Below are 22,047 nucleotides of genomic sequence, written 5' to 3' on the forward strand. Positions count from 1 at the left end.
TAAATTGGAGCCCTAATTGGTTAATAAGGCAATAAGCCCACAATCTTTGGCATTATCTTTTCTACCAAACAAGTAATGTGCATCTCTACTGGACAAAAATCTATAAGTTAACATGTAAGCTCATAAAGTCAGGCCCTAATTAGTAGTAAATAACAATTGGGACATGTATCCTTTTGCTTTATTGCCTTATTGCCAAGTGTGAATAATTTTTGTTCATTGCCTGATACACCTTAATCTGCCACTCAGGGAGAATATTACAATACATATGATTAACAACTTACAACTTATAGAGGCTTAGGCAATGAATAGGCTGGGAAGAGTAGAGGTAAACTGCAGAACTAATACGCTATTAGAACTTTCTAGACTGGTAGAGAAGTTAACTGCAAAGGTGGTATTCCTTTACTCTTCTATAAAAGTTAACAAGTTGTATATCTAATTTAGCAATCTTAGTTGGACATTCATTTTTCCCAGCTATATGATTCTCTGTTGCTTAATGCTCCAGAGTCCCTTCAAATCCTACTCATAATTCCAGGTGGTGACCTGGAGGCTCCTGATCTCCTCTGCAGCCTTCCCTTCCACACGGTGCTGCTCTCTCTACAGAGCAATCAGATGGCTAGTGTGTGGCCAAGAAGCCAACAGAGAAGGAAATTCCTTAAGAAAACTATCAAAGACCAGGGAAGATCATGAAACTTCAAGCACTCCAGTCTGTTCTTTGAATTCAACACATTCCCTTGGTTAACACTGTTTTTAGTTGCCAGGAGCTGAGAAAATTGGGCATTTGGGCAGTTTTGTTCTATCTTGCTCTGGCTTTCCTAACACCTTTCTTTTCTACTTGCTATCCTTCCAACTAATCCCTACACACTTCCTCTGCCTCTATTGCTTGCCCAGGGCAACATTGGAAGATGGATCCTAGAATGACTGTGGATCAGAGCCCTCACTTCTCCTCCCCACTTGCCCAAGTCTCACTCAACCCCCTCACCAACCCAAAACCTGTTGGAATTGTTTCCATGAATAGTAAGTAGACTTCTAGGGCTCAAGACATTACACGTTGGTTAAAAACAGATGATGGGAATTCCCTAAAAGATAATTTAGTTTTATTACTCACGAAAAATACAGCAAACAATAAAAATGGGTCTTTTGTTGGAAAACAATGTGCATTTTGATGTTAAGTTATCTTATTTGCTATTACACCAGGGCATATTTCCAAATTTGTTTTGTTCATAAAATCCATGGAAGACAAATAATAAGTACTTGATAAAAGTTATAAATCCTGTAACAACTAACACTGGCAGATGTGTCTGATTAGTTTTTCTCCCCTTTATTCCTTCTGAAGGAAACACATCTGATTAACTGAGATCTAAGCATCCAAGACAATGGTCCTGGCTCTGCCTTTAATTCTCTATATGATTTGGGAAAAGATTCTTAAACAGTTACATGCTAGAATTTTCTCATCTACAAAACAAGGATAAAAATAATAGTTATTCTGTCTACTCCTCACTGATGTTTTAGAATTCTGAGGCATTATTTCCCAAATTATTTTTGGAAAAGCTTGCATATAAGCTAATGGCATGATAGAGAACACCTGTCAAAAAGACTTATTTGGGCTTTTTGTGTCTTCCCAAGTTTCCAGTAACAATATATGCATCAAGGCAATAAAAAATTATCTAACTTTTTTTGTGATCAGATGACACAGATGGCAGAAGTTGGTTAAGGCAGAAATCAATACCTACACTGAAGACATCAGTATGGTTATGTATGTGGGCTTCGACACCAACCATGTGGTGTCTTTTCCAACAATAAATAGGTCATTCCAACACCAATCAATTCTCCAGCTCTTCAGTATCAACTGGGTGTTGAACAATTCAGTTCAGTTCAGTTCTGGCACTAACTGCCCAGAGTTAGCACAGACCACACAGGGCAAGGGCTCAGTCCCATATGACTGACCCCACTTCAGGCACCAGCTACAAATGGGCTCTCCAAGCTACCCATGTTTCTGCCCAGCCAATTGTAAATTTGAGGGCTCCCATGATGCCCACCTAGGTCCAATAATTTGCTAGGATGACTCACAGAACTCAGGAAAGTACTCTGCTTATGATATAGTTTTATTATAAAGAATACAACTCAAGAACAGCCAAATGGAAGAAATGTATCAGTTGAGGTATGGGGGTGGGGCATGCCAGGGTTTCCACACCCTCTCTAGCATGCAACCCTCCCAGCACATCAACATTATTTACCAAGTTAGGGGTTCCTGACCCCATTATTCAGGGGTTTTTATCAAGGTTTTTATGATATAAGCATGACTGGTTAAATCATAGGTCATTGGTGATTGAATGTAATCTCCCACTTCTCTTTTCTCCCCTGAGGTCGATGGGTGGAACTGAAAGTTCTAACCCTTTAATTGTCATGGAGACACTCTTACCACTGGGGAAATTCCAAGGGTTTGAGGAGCTCTGTGCCAGCAACTAGGGATAAAGACTAAATACCTATTTTTTATTCTATCACAATAGGCATGATCACGTGAAAGGAAAAATAAACAAACAGAAATATTCTAGTTTATTTCTACTGTAACGTTTGTATCTGAATACACATATTTAGTGACCAAGACCCTGTCTTCATATTTGGTCTTCATATTTCCCAAAATGGCACAAGTGGTAAATACAGGAAATGTGTTGGGAGTGTTGACAGGACCATTGGCTGTAGAGCGCACTGAAAGGAGGGCACGTCAGGAAGCAGGAGCTCTGAATGCAGACGCCTAAGGGTCTATAGCCCAAAGTGGTCGTCTTCACCCTCCTCGTCCTCACCCTCTTCCTCTGGCCCTTGGCATCCTGCAGAGCTCAGAGCTTCAGGGGGCCCTTCCTCCTCACTGGATTCACCGCTGAAACCTGCGCAGAGAAACAAAACCCCTTAGGGATCTCAATGTGGGGCCAAGGAACCAGCAGGAAACCCCATCTTTTTTTTTTAAAGATTTTATTTATTTATTTGACAGAGAGACCACCAGTAGGCAGAGAGGCAGGCCGGGGGCGGGGGGACGGGAGCAGACACCCCGCTGAGCAGAGAGCCCCACGTGGGACTTGATTCCAGCACCCTGGGATCATGACCTGAGCCAAAAGCAGAGGCTTTAACCCACTGAGCCACCCAGGTGCCCCCAGGAAACCCCATCTTAAGGGGACAGCAGGAAAGACATGCCTGATGGGATCAGTTCTAGGCAGGAATGTCCCTGCTCCAGATGGTGCCATATTCTCACGGGACCCAGGGGCCTGCAGGTTAATGGTGTTCCAGGCACGCTCACTGGACGCGGTGCTCCCCATTTGCTGACCACTCCCTCTCTTCTTCCCCTTGCAGCTGTCTCTCTCTCCCCCTATTTCTCTGCCTCTGCTTCTCTTTCTGGTTTCATATGTCCTCCTTCTCCTCTCAGCTTAGCACATTCTTTTCAGCACTCTCTGTCTCTGACTCTTCTGACCTGATGCACCTTTTGTACCTTCATCTCCTCTTTCCATCTTGCTCTACCCACCTCTTTAGCATCCCCTTTTCAGTGCTTTTCCACTTCACTCCCAGCTCTCCTCTGTTAGGCAAGAGTTCCTTCACTGAGCACCAGGGTCTCCCTCTCCTGCATCCATCCTGTCCTCCCTGGGCCACCTCCTGACACCTTCACTGGGACACACAGTGTATCACATCAGACTTCCTTGGCCAGCCTTACTAATTATTTCAGGTGATTGGACATATGCTGTCCCTGCTGGCTGGCCTTCTTGGTTAATTTTGAGGTGACAAGATACAATTGTCTTCTGTATATCCACCAGACCCCCAGCACAAGATTGTACTAGATGTTCTTATCTGACGAGCTCTGCCCCTGAAATACATAATGATCCAGAAAGAACCCTCACCTATCTCCATCATCAGCCTCCTGTTCCCCTCTCTCCTGATTCCACCTGAGAGGGTTGCCCACCCCCATGTTGCCTCTCGCCTGCTCCCCTCCTGCTTCGCTCTGTGTCAGGACCTCTGTGTCCTTCTCTTCCCATCTCTCCAGGGTTTTCCTTTTTACCCCAAAATCTACCTTTTTGTTGTTGCTATTTTCTCTTATCCTGCTATTCTCATTCACTCGCTGGAAATTATCTTGGCTGAATTTTGTGTTTATTCTTGTGTCCTTTTCAAGGGTGGCTTACTACATGTCTACATAAACACACTTCTTTAGGACTGTTTCTGTAGAACCTTCCATACAAATACATCAGTAATGTAATGTTTGCCAACACATACATCCAGGATTCAAGGTTCTGAAAACTCACTATTGGTGGGGACGACCCCCTGCGGCAGAAGCTTCTGTGTGTTGACTCCCCCTGATGCTAAATATCCCACCATGTTTCCTCTCTCCTACACTGACCTCTAGCAAAATTCCATTCACTCCCACTGAACACTGTCTTCACGGTTTCATTTTGCCCCTCCCCTACTTTCTCTTTTACCAGCATTTGCTTTGTCCCTTATGTTTCTCTCTCCATATGATCTTTGTCACTATCCCTGGTATAAATTGTCTTCCTTCTGTCTCTGTTTCTCTCAGGCTTACCTGGACCCTCTGCCTGCCTCTAGGCTCCCAGCCTTTTCTTGTGTGTTGCCCTCATCTCAAAGGTTGCATCCTTCATCACTCCAGGTCTCTCATTGGGCTTTGACCCATCCACAGGGCCCCTTCCCCAACTCTACCTCTAGGGTCTTCTCAGGGATCCCACTTACTGGCCAATCTGACCATCATGCATATTATTTCCATGTTCCTGTGACAATTTCTGGAGAGTAGGATAAAACTATCTCCCTGTCAAAACCTCCACCAAATGCGAAAATTTTCAATCTCATGTCCATTTAGGAAAAACCATGCTTGCCCTGTAACTCCCACTGGATGGTCCGGTCCATCTACCTGTCTATCCTCGTCCTCTACTAAAGACTTCTGCTCCTCTTTCTCTCTTGCCTCCAGGACAGGGCTAGGGTGTGACAGGCAAGAGGCCCAAGGAACTTAATTTAAGGAGGCACCTATCTTTGGGTTCTCTTTAAATTTCATCCCCTAGGCCCTGCTGGTCTCACCCCGCATGCATGCCTCCCCCACACCTTGGAGAGGAGCTAGAGGCAGAGCTCAAGTCTATGGACTCTCCTCCCTCCACATAATGAGCTACCCAGGGAACTGGTCATTTAAAACATGGGATTCAGTCATAGTTACCTTGCCCATCATTCAGCGGGATACACACCATCTCTGACTTCCTCTCTTTCATTCTTAAAAGTGTAAATTCATCGAGTGCTAAAGAGAGAGAAAAGGAAAGACCAGAGCCAGTGACCAGGGAACAAACTGAGGAGTAGTTTGTAGACACTGAGCTCTGAGGTTGGAGACGAAGGTGAGCTGCTCCTTGGGCAGAAATACTCCTCCTGCTCCAAGACTCCACCCAAAATGCAACCAAGCCCTTCTCTGCCTCTTTCCATCATATTAGACCTCATTCCCTTCCTCTCTCCTGCCATTTTCCACTAGGATCCAACTTCCAGGCATTGCTGCTTCTAAACTAGGAAAATATTTCTGCATCCCGGATTCCTTTGCCTTCCATGACCTTGTGTTTCCATCTCTCTTCCCTCCAGCCATTCTCCTGCCTCCACCTTCTTGCCCAGCTCTCTTCCTCTACATCTTCCCATCTTCCACGTCAGGCTCCATTGTTGTTCTCTCCGACTTTTGATTTCCTCCACTCAACACACAGAAATGAAAAGATACACCTTTTAGTTATACCAGTGGCTCCTGGCCGTGGGAGAAGGGGAATGGGGAGTGAAATGGGGTTGCCTTTTGAGGCGACTGATATACTTTGAAAGTAGATGGGGAATAGTTGCACAATGTTGTGTATATCACTAAATATCACTAAACAGTTTAAAGTGGTTAATTTTATGTTACATGAATTTTACCTCCATTAAGACACACACACATGATTACTCATCTGACCCCAGGCCAACCACACACATGCCGTCTCCAGATTTCAGTTTCCTTATCTGCAAAATGGGCTCATAAGCAATGCTAACCTCCAATGGCAGTTTGAGCACTAAACTTACAACTGCCCCCTCAAATGTTCAACCAGTGAGATGTTAATAATACAGCTATTTCTAGTGTGTCTTCTAACCCTTTCTTCCTTGTCTTTCATTTCCCTTCTTCTCTCACTCAAAGCACCCACACCCTCCCTTCCATCTTTCTACCACTTCCTCTTTTCTGTTTCTGTGTGACTGGTTTTCTCCTTAAATATCTAGGCTCTTGAAAACATTGAAATCAGTCCCTTCTGCCATCATCAAAAGTCCCCTCTTTGATGTTGACCCTGGGCCTGAAGTTCTTAGCCCTTAAGAGCTCCACACTGAAGATCACCTCTGGAAACTCAAAATTCACATTTAGATTCTTACTCCACCTTCCAGGTTATTGGGCAGAAATTCTGTCATTGCCACCTTTTGTCTTGGATTCAAGTAGAGTCATGTCATTTTGGAATTGATACAAAGTCACGCATGTCCATCTGCCCCATGTCCCTCTGGATTCCCTCTCCAACATCACAGTTGCCCTTCCTGAGTTCTGGCCTGTTTGTAACCAGGAAACAAAGTTTGTATTCTATCATAATTACCTTGTTCAGAGTTTGGCCCAGTGTTGGGCAGGTTTTGTGTCTCTTCACTATCATTTTTCTGGGGAAAATATTTGTCTTCACTTACTGAACAGAGAAAAAATTGATTAGTGGTTGCAAGCAAATAAACAGGGACACCACCTCATAATCACAATCTGGACCACCCAAGAATCCAGGTACTTGGTGGGGACTTCTGGACCCTGGGTCAGTTCATCTCAGTGGCTCCTAACTTGGTGTCATTTGTTCCTTTTCCTGCCACATCAAAGAGAAAAACACACTCACGCAAACCTTACAGGCTGTGAGCCTGTCGGGTTCTAGGATTATGGAGCAGTGGGAAAGTTATAAACAGTAACTAATCACCCAGCAAGATGGCCAGAGAGAAGTGAAAACTTATCTCATTATAAATTCTGTTAAGTGGAATGTCTCTGTGAACCGTACAAGGAACAGAGGGAATTCTTTGGGAGAAGAGCTAGGCTCTCAGATCCATACCCATGGAGAAAGCCCAGCTGCTCTAAAGATGCTGCTAGACAAGAAGAGGGTTGGGGCAGGGAGGGTGAGTGCTTCCCAAAGACACAAAGCAGAGGACACCTTGAGGAACAAGACAGACCTCCCAGGGGCCCAGATACCAGGAAAAGAGGATGGACACTCTGTAGCTCTGAGCAGGGAGCACGGATAGCCACACTGGAGGAGCTCCCCACAGGCCTGCCCAGGGCTGGGGAGGTCGCCAATCAGGGGAGGGAGGGACACCAGCCCAGCACTCCTGCCTTTAGGTGAGACCCAGCACACATAGGAGGAAGAAAATAAACCAGGAAGCCTGAAGGGAGGTTGGGGGGATGTCTGTGGGGAGTTCAGGGAGGAGGGGACCCCACAGAGTCAGGGAACCTGCTGCTCCAGGGCCCATGGCAGGAGCTCCTCCTGGGGCAGGACCTGCAGGGGTGAGTTGCATGGAACAGTGGGAGCCACGGATGCTTTGTCGCCCCAGGACCTGGCCTCAGACCCTGGCAAAACCAGGTAGAAGATTCGAGGAGAACAAAGGGAAAGGTGAAGGGGTCTGTGTGCGTGTAGGTGGTCCCCTGGGGGCTCAGGGGGTTCTGAGCATGGGATGAAGGTGGGACTGAGCAGCAGGAGAGTGTGCTGCACCCCAGGCCACAGCCCCCAGATTCTGGGCTTTGGGTCGCTGATGCACAGCTCCCGTGGACAACAGTGTGTGGGAGGCGACCACTGCCATCTCCCAGGGGCAGGTGGGTGGGAACAAGTGTAGATGAAGGGCACCCCAGCTCAGGGAGCCCCAGAACCTAACACAGGTGATGTGCACACTGAACCTGGAAAGGGGGGGGGGTCCCTGCAGTCCATGAAGAGAATCAGAGCCCCTGAGATGTGGGCAGTACAGGTATCCACCATTCTCTCTGTTCGCATGGCCCAGGACATGCTGGTTACAAATATAATATTGACCTAAGGTATAAAAAATTTATCTCAATAAAGCTTTAAAAATCATTCACTTGAAATTTGTGTGCAGATATTTGATTTTCTCTATTCCTTTCTCTTATTTGGGTATTAGTATAGAAATTATATTGCTCAGGAACGCCTGGATGGCACAGTGGGTTGAGCGTCCCACTCTGGGTTTCCACTCTGGTCATGATCTTGGGGTGACAGGATCAAGCCCGGCAGTGGGCTCCTCACTCAGCACAGAGTCTCCTTGAGTTTCTCCCTCCCTCTGCTCCTCTCTCTTTCTCTCTGCACACTCTCTCTTTTTCTCTCTAAAATAAATAAATATTTAAAAAAAAAAGAAATTATATTGTTCTTATTTTAATCAGTGTACTATTTTCACAAAGTAATACACTCCCTACTTTATTTTCGCTTCTTTTGACTTTATCCCTTGCTTAAGAATTGGTGTGACTTCCCTGTTTTTATGAAAATAAAATTCCAGTTCCTCAGTTAGGGTGTCTGAAATGCACAATCTGCCTGTAACCGTCATGTCAGAATCAGAGCCTTCCTTATTCCCACACCTTTCCACACGCTGGCCCTCCTTCTGGGCGGGGTGGGCTCTTCTGACCTCTCGATTCTCTGTCTGGGGAGCTAACTTTTTGTCAGATGGTCTCAAATAAGGTTTTCTGTGGGAATCGGTGACAGTCTGGTCACCTTAGAAAAATGTCACAACTTGTCCAGGAACATTTCCTCTTTATCAAGCACCTATGACACAGAATAAATCACACATTCCCAGAAGAAGAAAAGGGGCTGTAATTAAACCTACAAGAGACCCTAGCAGAGTAATCATGACTGATGATTTTGATGATGAGACCAGAGAACATGTTTGTTATTATTAACGGTGACTCATTCACACTGACAAGCACTGGTCCTGGGACAGAGTAAACATTTCATGAATACTTATTAAACCAGCAAATGAGTGAATGAATGAATGACAAGTAGACCTGGACCCCGAAAGGGAAGGGAGGATATCACTTACCATTTTCGAAGATTCTATGAACATGAATTAAATCAGGATACTCCTTCAGATGAACCCTGCTGAACAGGACTTGTAGAAGTGACCTATCAAAGGTCTTCTCGAGGTAGCAGAGAATATTATACACCACTCTCTCTACAGGAACCAAGTTTTTATGGGCTTCTTGAGAATCCTTTCTTTAAAAAAGTACAACAGGAAAAGAATATGAAATAGTTTCAAAGTTAAAATAGTTTCAAAGTTAATCACTGGGAAGTGATTGCATAGAACATTCATTCCACTTTCCCCGTGGAGATAGACTACTATTTTTCATATAGTATCTTAGAACTTCTTAAATATTTTATCACCTGCTTAAAATAACAAATGAACCCTTCTTCTTGACTTTTGAACTTTCATCCTGCGTAGGTTGTTTCATGAGTGGAACTTAGAGCAATTCTGCTGGCTACTCAATAACCATTGCCCACCCTCCAGGTGTGAGGAGTCTGGCAAGGGTTTTGGGAAGGAGGAGAGGGTCCTGCTGTGGCTGTAAGGAGCACAGTCACAAGGTACAGGGCTCCTCCTCTATTTCCCCAGGAGGACCCACTGATCAAATTCACCTGAGTACCAAGACTCCAGAATCACCTTACAAAACATACCTTAAAGGACACAACAACAAAGCAGAACAAATTGATTTATAATAGCAGAAAATCCCTGGGGGTTTCATTTGATGTAGTGGATTTTATAATGGAATACTGCCCCAATTCTCTTAATTATTTTAATTGTATTTAATTTTGTCATTTTTGTATAAATTGCTATAGGATTTGTATAAAAAGCTATCAATTTCCATTCAGCCGTATCACCGTTCCCATTCACCTCACTGCAACACGTCCCACAGGAGACAGGAGCTTCAATCAGAACAGAAGCCTTGTTAGCGAGGACTGCCTATTCTGTCACCCCCAAACTTTTAGAGGATTAACTCACTCAAAAAGGTCTTTCCGTGAAGAGTGAAGAGTATGAAAAGGCCATCAACCAGTTAATGATACACTAAATTTTGAATCCAGGTTGCCACACACAATTAGCGTGGGGCTGGGTTATCATGGGTGATATAATAGACTTAACGTACTTTATAGATTTTTTCCGTGATAAAGGAGCGGTCTCTGAGGCTTTCAAGGAAAGGAAATGGCTTTGTTATTGCATTTGCTATCTCCACCTTATTTTGCTTGAAGAGATTCAAAAGAGCCTCATGGGAAATCTCCTTGTTCTTAACTATTGAAAACATCCTAAGGAAAAAAATACAATGACAGAATGAACATCAAGATGGCAAGATGCCCTTCCCACCCAACAAAACCAAACAAATCAAAACCAAACAAAACACAAACAAACAAAAACTAATGATGTATTTTATGGTGACTAACATAACACAATAAAAAAATAAAATAAAATAAAATAAAAATAAACAAAGTTCTATAAATGGGGGGGGGGGGGAAGCAAGCAAACAGAAAGGTCTAGGCCCAGACACTTCCCTTGTGAATTATTTAAAACATACATTTAAGGAAGGCTATTACCTATCTTACACAGATTCTGTCAGGGAGTAAAGAAAACAGGGACACGGTCCAACTTGCTAGTGTAGGACAGCGTAACTTGATACAAAAAACCTGACAGGGACACTACAAAAATGAAAGCACAGGTCACTATCTCTTATAGACGCAGAAGGAAAAATATGTTCCTACAGACCATTAGCAAATCAATTCCAGTGATAGATAAAAAGGATAATACAGGGGTGCCTGGGTGGCTCAGTGGGTTAAAGCCTCTGCCTTCGGCTCAGGTCATGATCCCAGGGTCCTGGGATCCAGCCCCACATCGGGCTCTCTGCTCAGCAGGGAGCCTGCTTCCTCCTCTCTCTCTCTGCCTGCCTCTTTGCCTACTTGTGATCTCTGTCTGTCAAATAAATAAATAAAATCTTTAAAAAAAAAAAAGGATAATACATCATGACTAGCCAGGGTTTAGTGTGAAAATGCAAGAATTCTTTAACATTTAAAATTTAAGGAATGTGTACCATCACATTGATAAATTGAAGGAGAAAACCATAGACCCAGAAAAAGCACTTGATAAAATTCAACATCTCTTCATTTTTTTAACACTCAGAAAACTAAAGAAAAAAGTAACTTTCTTAATCTAATAAAGGGTATACACCAAAAAAAAAAAAAAAAAAACACCAAAAAGCTGAAAACCAACATTTGACATCATACTGAAAGGTAAAATATTAAGTACTTTCCCACTCAATTTGAGAATAAGAGAAAATGTGCACTATCACCATTTCTATTTAACATTAACTGGAAATTTTAGCCAATGCAATAAGGTGAGAAAAATCTATTTTTTAAAAATAAACCTAATAGGGAAGAAATAGAACCACTATTATTTACAATTGATTGTGTGCTTAGAAAATCTAAAGAAATTATGGACAAATTTTGGAATTCATTCGTAATTGAACAAGGCAATTGGACTGAAGATCAATATGCAAAAATAAATTGTATTTCTATATACTTGCAGCAAATAAGTTGGAACACAAATAGAAAACAGTCTCATTTCTAAAAGCATCAAAAACCAACAATAATAAAGACAAAACCAACAAAAGATGTGCAAGAACACTGCACTGAAAATCACAAAACATTCCCTGAGAGAATTTAAAGAAAGCCAAAATAAATGCAAAGGTATACCATGTTTATGGATTTGAAGACTAAATAGTGTTAAAATGTAAATTCTCCCCAGTTCACCTACAGATCCAGTGTAACTTCAGTAAAACGTAAGTAGAGATGGATAGTAAGCCTCCTGGTTCCAGTGCTCTGAACACTGCCACCATCAATGCAGGTAACACCAATGCAAGAGAAGAAATGTCTCAAGGAAGACTGCTCTTTGGGGGGTGGGAGGGCTCTTTTGGGATGCTTCTCTGTATGAACATGTCCTAGAACCTGGGGAGGTCTCAGAATGATCAATCTCAAGGACTACATCCATCAAAAACCCTCCTTTCATAGTGACAACCCAGCAACTTGGCTCTGTGGCTGATCTTCGAAGGGATGAGATGGAATTGAAATTGATGCTATCTCCCATTGCTGAGCTCCCCATGATGGCCATGCATAGCTTGGCCTTCACCCGCAACCAGACAGACCTGAGGGATGTCTTTAGAAGTTTTATGGATGCTCTCCAACCCCAGGGAGAACATGAGGTTCTGGAGCTTCTGACCCTCAGGGACAGGGTATCCCCAACCACGGTGAGAGTTGGTGCTACCAACTACCCATGGAGCTAGCACTGGTGCTGCTGCTTGGCTGGGGGTTCCACCTCCTGCAGTATCTGTGTAGCAGGTCAGCTAGGGCCGAGGGAGGGGGACAGGACAGGGCTAGCTCCTCCCCCGGTCACCACCCTAGTGGAGGCCTATTAGTTTCATTGCCTTTTTAACTGTTTTCTGACCCTCTTCTTGTATTTGAACTCTTGAGTGTCACTACTGAGGGACACCAGTGAGGGGTCATACTAGTTCTTTCTTGTTTTTTGGTGAGAGAATAAACTCTTGATACCTCTGGGGCGGTTACTGGTTAGCTGCTCCAACAAAACCTGGCTGGGCCTGTTCTGCTCCTGACCCGAGCCCACTCTATGGTGGCCTGTTCCAGAGAAGGAGCCTTCCTCTCATGCACCAGTTATAAGGAGGGCAACAAGCGGAATGCTGGTCATAACCTCCCTGTCTGTGATGTTCACGTCAAAGAGAAAATCTGCTGGCACAGATTTCCGAGAAGGAGAGAGAGCTCAATAAAATGTTGGTTTCAAGTAAAATTTTTGTGGAGATTGACCAACTGATTTTAAAATATAAATGGAAATGCCAAAGGGCAAGCTTAGTCATGATAATCTTGAAAAAGATTAACAATTTCAACTTGCTATAAAATTACAGTAATTGAGACAATGCAATATAGGCACAAAGATTTTTTCCATTTACACTCTGCCATCACTCAACAATTTAAAGTGTACCTTTTTAAATGACTTTTTCTTTTAAGATTTTATTTATTTATTTATTTGAGCTCCAGCAGAGTGAGGGGCAGAGGGGAGAAACAGACCCCACTGAGCAGGGAGCCCGATGTGGGTCTCGATCCCAGGACCCCAGGATCATGACCTGAGCTGAAGGCAGACATTTAAATGACTAAGACTAAACCACCCAGGAGCCCTAAAGTGTCTTTAAAATACTTAAAATATATAAGTAGAAGTTAAATGTAAGTTGGAATGAAAATTTAAAAAGGGGGGACATGACATAAAACTAGGATCTGAGAGATGTGGTGGGACTGTGGCTCTGATGTGGTGGTCTGTAGACCCCACATTGAGAAACATCACACTTCTTTGGTCTTCAGGCTATTTGAGCCAGGAATGGGTGGACAGTCACTTATTAACTGTCTCCACTTCTATTTAACCTTTATCTCCTTTGGAACTCCAGCCAGATACAAAGAGTAAAGGTGAAGCTTTGCTGAAGCCCCATCTTCCCTCCTCCGGGGATGGAACCACATACCCCCAGGGGAAGAAGGTGGACTATGGTGTTGAACTGCAGAACACTGTTGCTTCAGTCCCAGAGATGTGGCGGATTTATTAGCAGAGAGATAAAAAAGAATGAGGGTTCATAAGCTATGGGAGAGGTATATGATTCTTGGTTGAGGTAGAGGAACTCTCAGTAGAATTCACACAAACCTACATGCTGAGAGGATTGACAGATCTATGTTGGGAGTACTCAGCTCAAAGAAAGAAGACATTCAGATCTGCTCCCCAAAACTCCTCTTCCCCTGACCACCTGTCCACACCAGTGGTGGTAGTCCATTCCTCTACTTTTCCAGTCACTGGTTCATGGATGGTCAGGACTAAGCCAGCATGGACCAGTGAGTTGCTAGAAGCTTGCCTAGTGCTACTGTGTAAAACCAGCCAGTCTTTTTTGCTCCACGTGGCTCTGAACAAGGCAGGATGTCACCCAGCTACTGCTGGCAGCCATCTTACGACCACAAGAGGAACCAACAACTGGGGATTGGAGCTGGTGCTGAGGCATCAGACCAGAAAGATGAAAAGTACCCAAATGACTGATGGCATCACTGGCCCACTGAATCGATCAAACGTGAAACCCATGTCCTACTGCTAGATTCACCACTACGAATATCTTCTCATTTCTAAGCCAATTTAATCAAGGTATTTGTCAACTTGTAACAGAAAGTAACCTCACCTTTAAAAAGAAAAAATGCTTATGAAATAAAAAGAAATCTGTTTAATAACAAGGTTTTGGCCTGGTGGTCAGGACGTGAAGGGTAGGAAAGATAAAATATGCTCTGCTCTCAGAAACGGCATCAGACCCACATAGAGAAGACAAGCCTAGAACCTCAGAAGCAGCCAGAGCTTTGAAAGATCCAGGTGGAACTTGAAGGAAGTGTGTAATACCAGAGGCCTTTTCATGACATGTGACATTTCTGCTCCCACAGGAACAGCTCTGATTATCCAAAGCTTGGACCACTCAGAAACAGAGGAAGATTTGGGACAGCAAGTATCTTGGTCCTTACTGAACCACAGAGGTAACCATCTTTGTCAGCTTCACCAAAAGCATCCCTATTGAGGGACAAGTCTGAGCTGAGACAGAGGTTTTATTACCCAGAGCATGAGGCTCCCTGGGCTGCAGAATTCAAGGCAGGGAGAGGCAGTAGGAGCAGAGGCCATTTTAGCTGCAGAAAGTCTGGGCTTCCTCTTGTGGACGAGAATTGGAAGCAAAGAGCAGAAAGGAGCTGGGAAATGTGGGAGGGAGGAACATTCACTCCCAGTTCCCAGTGTCTCCTTCCAGGAGAGGAACATTGGTCAGCACAACATTCCTGGTCCCTCATTGCCCCCTCTTCCTTCCCATGAGAGGTAAGCTCTTAGATGTTTCTGGAGAAGACGCACGGACTATAAGGTGTGGTCTCTTCCTGCCTGTCTCTCTGGAGCCATCCTGGGGACACAGAGGAAGCATCTAGGCCTCTAGGTGTAGGTGCTATGACAGCAGGCCCTGCCTGGCAGCAGTGAGGTCCCTAATCACGGGGCCCAGTATGAGGAAACTCATTGCCGTGACACATCTCCCAATCTAGTTTCAATTCATAATAAAGTTGATGTTATGATCTCCAGCTACCTGGCTCCTTCTCTCTCTCTCTGTTAAGTGGCTTTGAAATATAATATGTAAAGGGCCTTATTATGGGATCCCTGTAAGTCCCCCACAATAGCCTCATTACAAATGAAACTGCCTCCCTAGACAGGTCCAACACTGACACACCATCGTGTGCCAGAACACAGAGTTCAGAGGGCAAATAGAAATCCAGAGGTTTTAAATATCCGGTGTGGATTCTGCATGGGAAAGGGGAGTCCCAAGGAGCCTTGGGAACAGGGGATACTATCACTGAAAATTTACAAAATTGGCAAGAAGACAAATGTCACTTTCTGAAAAAAAGAAACCGTTCAGATATGCAGATTTCCCCCCCAGAATGTGGGTAACATAGTGCCACAATCAACCTTCAAGAGGGAAATACGCCCAGTTAAAATTAAGTTCTGTAATGGGCTCTCAACACTGACAGGTGACTTTTCTTCCTTCAATAGTTTGATGTCTCTCTTCCCCACATCCCAGATTAGAAGAAGTCTTTGCTAGAGTCTGTGAAGATAGGGGTCCCGGGATCAGGGAATTGTCACAGATTATACATTGCTAGCTTGGCTACAAATTAGTTTGTGGTTTTTGGTTTTGCGTGGGGGGGGAGTTGGAACCAGGTTTGTGATAATAATAATAACAACATTATTATTATTAATTATATTCTTATATTTATATAATTACATTCTTACTCTTATTATTAATTCTTATTATTCTGGTAACCCACTTGCCTCTTGGAATTAAGAGATGTGGGACACATAAGCGACCCAGGGTTGGACACACCTAGGTTGGCAGTGTGAAGGGGAGCACAGACCACTGCAGCCAGAGCAGTGAGAATCTGGACTGCCCCCAGTCCTCTGCAGCTAAGTCTGAGCACAACAAGGATGTCGGCTGAAGAGAACTCTGGGGCTATAATTTCTTTGGGAGACTAGCCTAAAAACCGAGGAAGATTTCATTGTGGTTCTTTAACCTTACTATGGGACTTAATAATGGGAGGGGATATCAGGAAAGACAACAAAATACGAAATGCCAGGAATCAGTCTCTTTGCACAGACAGCAATCATACTAGCATACTAGTGGTCTGAAGTCACCACTTCCGCACTCCGGAGTGTATCTGAACGCTTGCAGCTTCCAGGAGAAAGTGTGACCAGGAAAGTGTGGCTAGCTTTGGCCAATTTCTGCCTCTAGCACCGCAATAGCTATCTATCCTCCAGATCCAAGCCCAGTAGCAGGCAGCTGTGCCCACATTTCTAGAATGGCTTGTTGCAGCCAAGGTGACCAATAAGGAATTGGTCCTCCAAGTATTAGAGTTCTGTATCCTGATTGCTGATGACAGCTTTTCATTGCGGAGATGTAGGCACAGAAACAGTAGCCATTACTGCAGTCTCAATAACTGGGGTGTTTTCCTGGAGACTTAATGGAGCTGCACCCGGTTTTTGGTTTGGTTGGGGTTTTTCCCCCCTTTCTTCCCTTTTGGAAGCCATTTATGATTCAGACCTTCAAAAGTAACTATAAACAAGGGAATTTAGAAAGCCACTGCGGGGTGCTGGGTTGGTTCAGTCAGTTAAATGCTCACCTTTGACTCAGGTCATGATCTCTATAAAAATTCTGAAAGCCTTTTCACAAAAATGGAGAAACTGATTCTCAAAATATATGGAATTGCAATGGATCCTGAATAGCCAAAACAATCTTGAAAAAGAATTAAGTCAGAAGACTCACACTCCCCAACTTTGAAATGCAGTACAAAGCTATGGTAATTGAAACAGTATGGCACTGGCATAAGAACAGACATATGGATCAGTAAAATAAAATAGACCAGAAATAAAACCTTATACATATGGTCAGTCAGTTGATTTTCAACAAGGGCACCATGATCATTCAAAGAGGAAAGGATAGTCTTTTCAGCAACAGATGTTGGGAAAATTGGATATCCATATGTGAAAATCCCCATATACAAAAATTAACTCTAAATAGATCAAAGACCCAAAACTAAGAGGCAAAACTACAAAACTCTTAGAGGAAAACTTTGGGGAAAGTCTTCATAACACTGGATTTGGCAATTATTTCATGGATATGACACCAAAAGCACAGACAACAAGAGAAAATAGATAAATTAGACTTCATCAAATTTAAGACCTTTTGTGCATCAAAATATATGCTCAAGAAAGTGAAAAGGCAAACCCACAGCTAACATCATACTCAACAGTAAAAGGCTAAAAGGTTTTCCTCCAAGATCAGGAACAAGACAAGGATTCCCACTCTCACTACTTTCAGCATAGTACAGGAATTCCTAGCCATAGCAATCAGACAAGAAAAGGGAATAAAAGGCATTCAAATTGGTATAGAAGCAGTAAAACTGTCTCACTATTTCAAGATGACATGACACTATATATGGAAAACCCTAGAGCCTCTATCAAAAACTATTAGAACTAATAAATTTAGTAAAGTTGCAGGATACAAAATTACTCTACAGAAATCTGTTGTGTTTCTATTCACTATAACACACACAAGGAGAAAATAAGAAGATGACTTCATTTAAAATTACGTCAAAAAGAATAAAATAACTAGGGAATAAATTTAACCAAGGAGGTGAAAGATCTATACTCTGAAAACTCTAAAACATTGATGAAAGAAATTGAAGATGTTATAAATAAATGGAAATATATGCTAGGCTTATGGATTGGAAGAAATAGTATTATTAAAATGTACATTCTACCCAAAGTAATCTACAGATACTGTAATCCCTATCAAAATGCCAACAAAATCTTTCATCTAACTAGAACAAATAATCCTAAAATTTGTATGCAAATTTTATGCAAAATTGTATGCAAATGTTTATGCAAAAGACCCCAAAGAGCAAAAGCAATCTTGACAAAGAAGAAGAAAACTAGAGGTACCACACTCCCAGATTTTAAACTATCCTACAAAGCTATAGTAATCAAAGCAGTATGATATGGGCACAAGAAGAGACACGTGGATCAATGGAACAGAATAGAGAGCCCAGAAATAAAGCCACACATAGAAGGTCAGTTAATCTATGGTAAAGGAGGCAAGAATATACAATGGGGAAAAGAAAATCTCTTTTGAGATTGAAAATCTCAATCATTGAATCTCAATCATTGAAAATAAATGGTGTTGAAAAAACCAAACAGATACATGCAAAAGAATAAAAGTGGGACTACTTTCCTACATCATATACAAAAATAAACTCAAAATGGATTAAAAATCTAAATGTAAGACCTAAAACCATAAAACTGCCAAAAGAGAACATAGGCAATAAACTCCTGGACATTAGTCTTAGCAATTATTATTTTTGGATCTGTCTCCTCAGATAGAGGCAACAAAAGCAAAAATAAACAGTCAGGACTACATCGAACTAAAAAGCTTTAGCTCAATGAGAGAAACCATCAACAAAATGAAAAGACAACTTACTGAATGGAGGAAGGTATTTGCAAATGATATATCCAATAAGAGGTTCATATACAAAATACGTAAAGAGCTCATACAACTCAAAACCAAAACCAAAACCAAACACAAAAACAAAAGCAAAAATTAAAAATTAAAAAAAATCCAATTTAAAAATGGGCAAAGCACCCGAATAGACATTTTTCCAAAGAACATATAGACTGTCAATAGACACATGAAAAGATGCTCATCAGGGAGATGCAAATCAAAACCACAATGAGATATCACCTCACACCTGTTAGAATGGTCAATATCAAAAAGATAAGAAATAAGTGTTGGAAAGGATGTGGAGAAAAAGATAATCTCATGCACTGTTGGTGGGAGTGAAAACTGGTGCAGCCACTCTGGAAAACGATATAAAGATTTCTCAATTAAAAATAGAAATACCATAGGATCCAGCAATTCCACTTCTAGGTATTTACCTGAAGAAAACAAAAGCACCAGTTCAAGATGATATATGCACCCTTTAAAGTTCACTGAAGCATTATTTACAGCAGCCACAATATACAAGAAACCTAAGTGTCCATCAGTAGATGAATGGATAAAAAAGATGTGTACACACACATAACGGAATTTATACAATGGAATATTACTCAGCCATAAAAAGAAAGAAATCTTGCCATTTTCAGCAACATAGATAGACCTAGAGGGTATTACATTGAATAAAATAAGTCAGACAGAGAAAGATGAGTCCCACATGATTTCACTTATATGTGGAACCTAAAAAACAAAAAACGAAGCTGTTTTTCACAGTGGCTAGACCACCTTACAAAAACAAGGGAACAAGCAAACAAAACAGAAACAGACTCATAAATACAGAAAACAAGCTGGTGATCGCCAGAGAGGAAGTGGGTGGGGAGGGCGATGAGCAAAATAGGAGAAGAGGATTAAGAAGTAAAAACTTCCAGTTATAAAATAACTGAGTTGTGAGGATAAAAAGTACAGCATGGAGAATGTAGACAATAATATTATAATAACTTTGTAAAGTGACAGGTGGGAACTACACTTACTATGGTGAGCATTTCATAATCTATAAAAATGTCAAATCACTATGTTGTACACCTGAAACTAACAGAGCATTGTATGTCAACTGTAATTTAAAAATAAATACTTTCTAGATAATAAAAAAAAAGGAAAAGGAAAAGACAACCATAGAATGGGAAAAAACATCTGCAAATCATTCTTTGATAAGGAGTCCATATTTAGAATACATAAAGAACTTCAGAAGCTTAACAACAACAACAAAAAACTGCAAATAACTCAAGGCAACATGAACAAACAAGTAAATATTTCTCCGAAGAAGATATACAAATGATCAACAAGGCCATGAAAAGATGCTCGACATCATTAATCATTATGAAAATGTAAATCAAAACCACATTGAGATACCACTTCATACCTTCAAGGATGGCTGTAATAAACATTTTTAAAAGAAACAAAACCCACACACAGACAATAACAAGTATTGGTGAGGATGTGGAGAGACTGAAACCCTGCAGCACTGCTGATGGAAATGGAAGGTGGTCCAGGCCCTCCTCCACCTTTCACCACCTGCTGCCCGAGCCAGCCCACCTCTCCCTAACTCCCTGACCCCAAGACCTCCCAAATTAGGGACCTGATACCAATGGGTCCTTCAGGAACCTGCTTCAGCCTTCTGGGGCGATGGTTCTCATCAGGAGGTACAGAGCAGAATGAAAGCAAAGAAACTACTGTGGGGGCGTTATTCTAAATTCGGCAGGTGAATTTTAAATTTTAAATTTGCATTCCAGCTCCCCACCCTCTTCTTTCCGCACCCTTTTTCCTCTCTCTGATTCTATAGACAGTCTACACTGCCCTCTCGTGGCATAATCTTGCTATTGCAAGTACCCCTGGCCACTATCTTGTACTTTTCCCTCTGAACTCATCCTGTTGTCCACCCTGGAAAAACAGAGCTCTCTTCTCAACGCTCTAACCAAATAGCTCAATATCAAGGTTAGAAGTGCCATTACGTCCTTCTAGATAAGAGTTGAATAACGTAAGGAAGTGGTGCATGAGACGGTTTTCCTGACCTAGACAGGGAAGTCTTTGTTCAAATTGTGAGAGAAGCCCTGTGTCTTTGACTCTTTCCCACACCCTTTCTGGGCTGTCCATTTTCCTAGGTTCTTGAAATCTTCATTGGGTTTAGGGCTCCCCAAGGGCAAGATATCCCTGGCCTCTGGATATCCCCCTTAGGCTGAAATGTTCTGAAGTTGAGCCCCCTTCCAAGGACTCGTGCAGTGGGTGAGAGGGTATCTGAAGTCTCAGAGCAGTGAGACTTCTGGAAGCTTCTCTGGACAGCCTCCATCATAGCACAGAGCCTGTTGGCTTCCACTGGCTTGCCTACAGATTCTCCACTCTGAGTGCTTCCCGAAAGTAGAATCTCACCAGTCACATGAACAGAGAAGAAAGGGCTGAGTATATCAAGGTAAACACAATTGTATGAGGTAGACGCCATCCGCAGGCCTTCATCCCTGTAGCGTCCCAAGTATTTTCTAACAAGGGTTAATGCACAACTTCTGACCATTGCTCATGGAGAAGTGGCTCCACACCACAGGTGACATAACAAGGGCTCTCTTTGCCAGCAGGAGCTCTCTCTGTGAAATGTGCAGTAGAAAGAAGAACCAAACACTTCGTTCACTATGTTCGTGAGGGGCCCCCTACAGAGAAGAGGGTGGGTCTTCTCAGACTGATAACGGTAACCAAAATGGCGTCATAGCCCCAGACCCAGAAAAGCTGCCAGGGACAAGCAAGTGTCTGGAGCCAGTAGAACAATGTCTGGAGCTGACCTGTTTCTCCTGTCCTATGAAGGGAAAGCAGCCTCTATAAACCAAAGAACTTCATGTCCCAAATCCTGAAAGTTAAAATCCTGAGTAACTAAGAAATGTTTAATCTGCTTCTCCCAAGCATAAATATTAAAAACATTTTTAAAAATTTTAAGTGCTTTACTGCAAAAATACAGTCACTTCTTTCAAATGTTTGTTATCGGTACTCTTTTCATATGGCCTTCTCAGTGTTAACTTGAAACAGTGTTCCATCGACCTGTCCCCTGCTAAGTGCCCCTGGGTCTTACCTTCCTCACCTGTGTGGCACGAAGCTTTTCCTAGACAGTTAACTTCAGAGCAATCCATGGGGGTTGTGGGGGGGACGAATAGGTTGCATTCATGTTAGTATTTTTTAAAAAATAAAAATAAAAATAAAAAACAACTTCATACAAATATAAAATGAACACGTACCAGTGGTTTTATTCAATTCATTAATTAATGAGGGACCCAGAAGATATTAAAACTGGTTCAAAGGAGACTGGGAAGAAGTGAGATTCATGTCCGTCAAGTCAAAGGAATGCTGAA

General features: G+C 42.5%; 1 protein-coding gene across 1 annotated transcript; it reads right to left on the bottom strand.

Moving 5' to 3' along the window:
• Window positions 1–2,374: 2,374 nt before the first annotated feature.
• LOC111143452 (nuclear body protein SP140-like protein) lies at window positions 2,375–20,384 on the bottom strand. Its single transcript, XM_022497213.1, has 6 exons — window positions 20,298–20,384; window positions 10,169–10,325; window positions 9,073–9,241; window positions 6,612–6,695; window positions 5,195–5,272; window positions 2,375–2,882 (listed from the first exon to the last, which is right to left on the bottom strand). The coding sequence occupies exons 2-6, from the start codon at window positions 10,322–10,324 to the stop codon at window positions 2,761–2,763; spliced, it is 609 nt and encodes a 202-aa protein (XP_022352921.1). The 5' UTR covers window position 10,325; window positions 20,298–20,384; the 3' UTR covers window positions 2,375–2,760.
• Window positions 20,385–22,047: the final 1,663 nt, after the last annotated feature.

This window comes from Enhydra lutris, unplaced genomic scaffold (genome assembly GCF_002288905.1).
Source record: "Enhydra lutris kenyoni isolate GAN:26980312 unplaced genomic scaffold, ASM228890v2 scaffoldscaffold1, whole genome shotgun sequence".
Lineage (NCBI taxonomy): Eukaryota > Metazoa > Chordata > Mammalia > Carnivora > Mustelidae > Enhydra > Enhydra lutris.

What these genes read in the sequence shown, in the direction of transcription:
- LOC111143452 (XM_022497213.1), bottom strand. Translation starts at nt 10,324, where the DNA reads ATGTTTTCAATAGTTAAGAACAAGGAGATTTCCCATGAGGCTCTTTTG. An exon ending in TCACGGAAAAAATCTATAAA is followed by an intron (nt 9,242 to 10,168) that starts GTACGTTAAGTC and finishes TTTTAAAGAAAG; the next exon opens with GATTCTCAAGAAGCCCATAA. An exon ending in CCCGCTGAATGATGGGCAAG is followed by an intron (nt 2,883 to 5,194) that starts GTAACTATGACT and finishes TTCTCTGCGCAG; the next exon opens with GTTTCAGCGGTGAATCCAGT.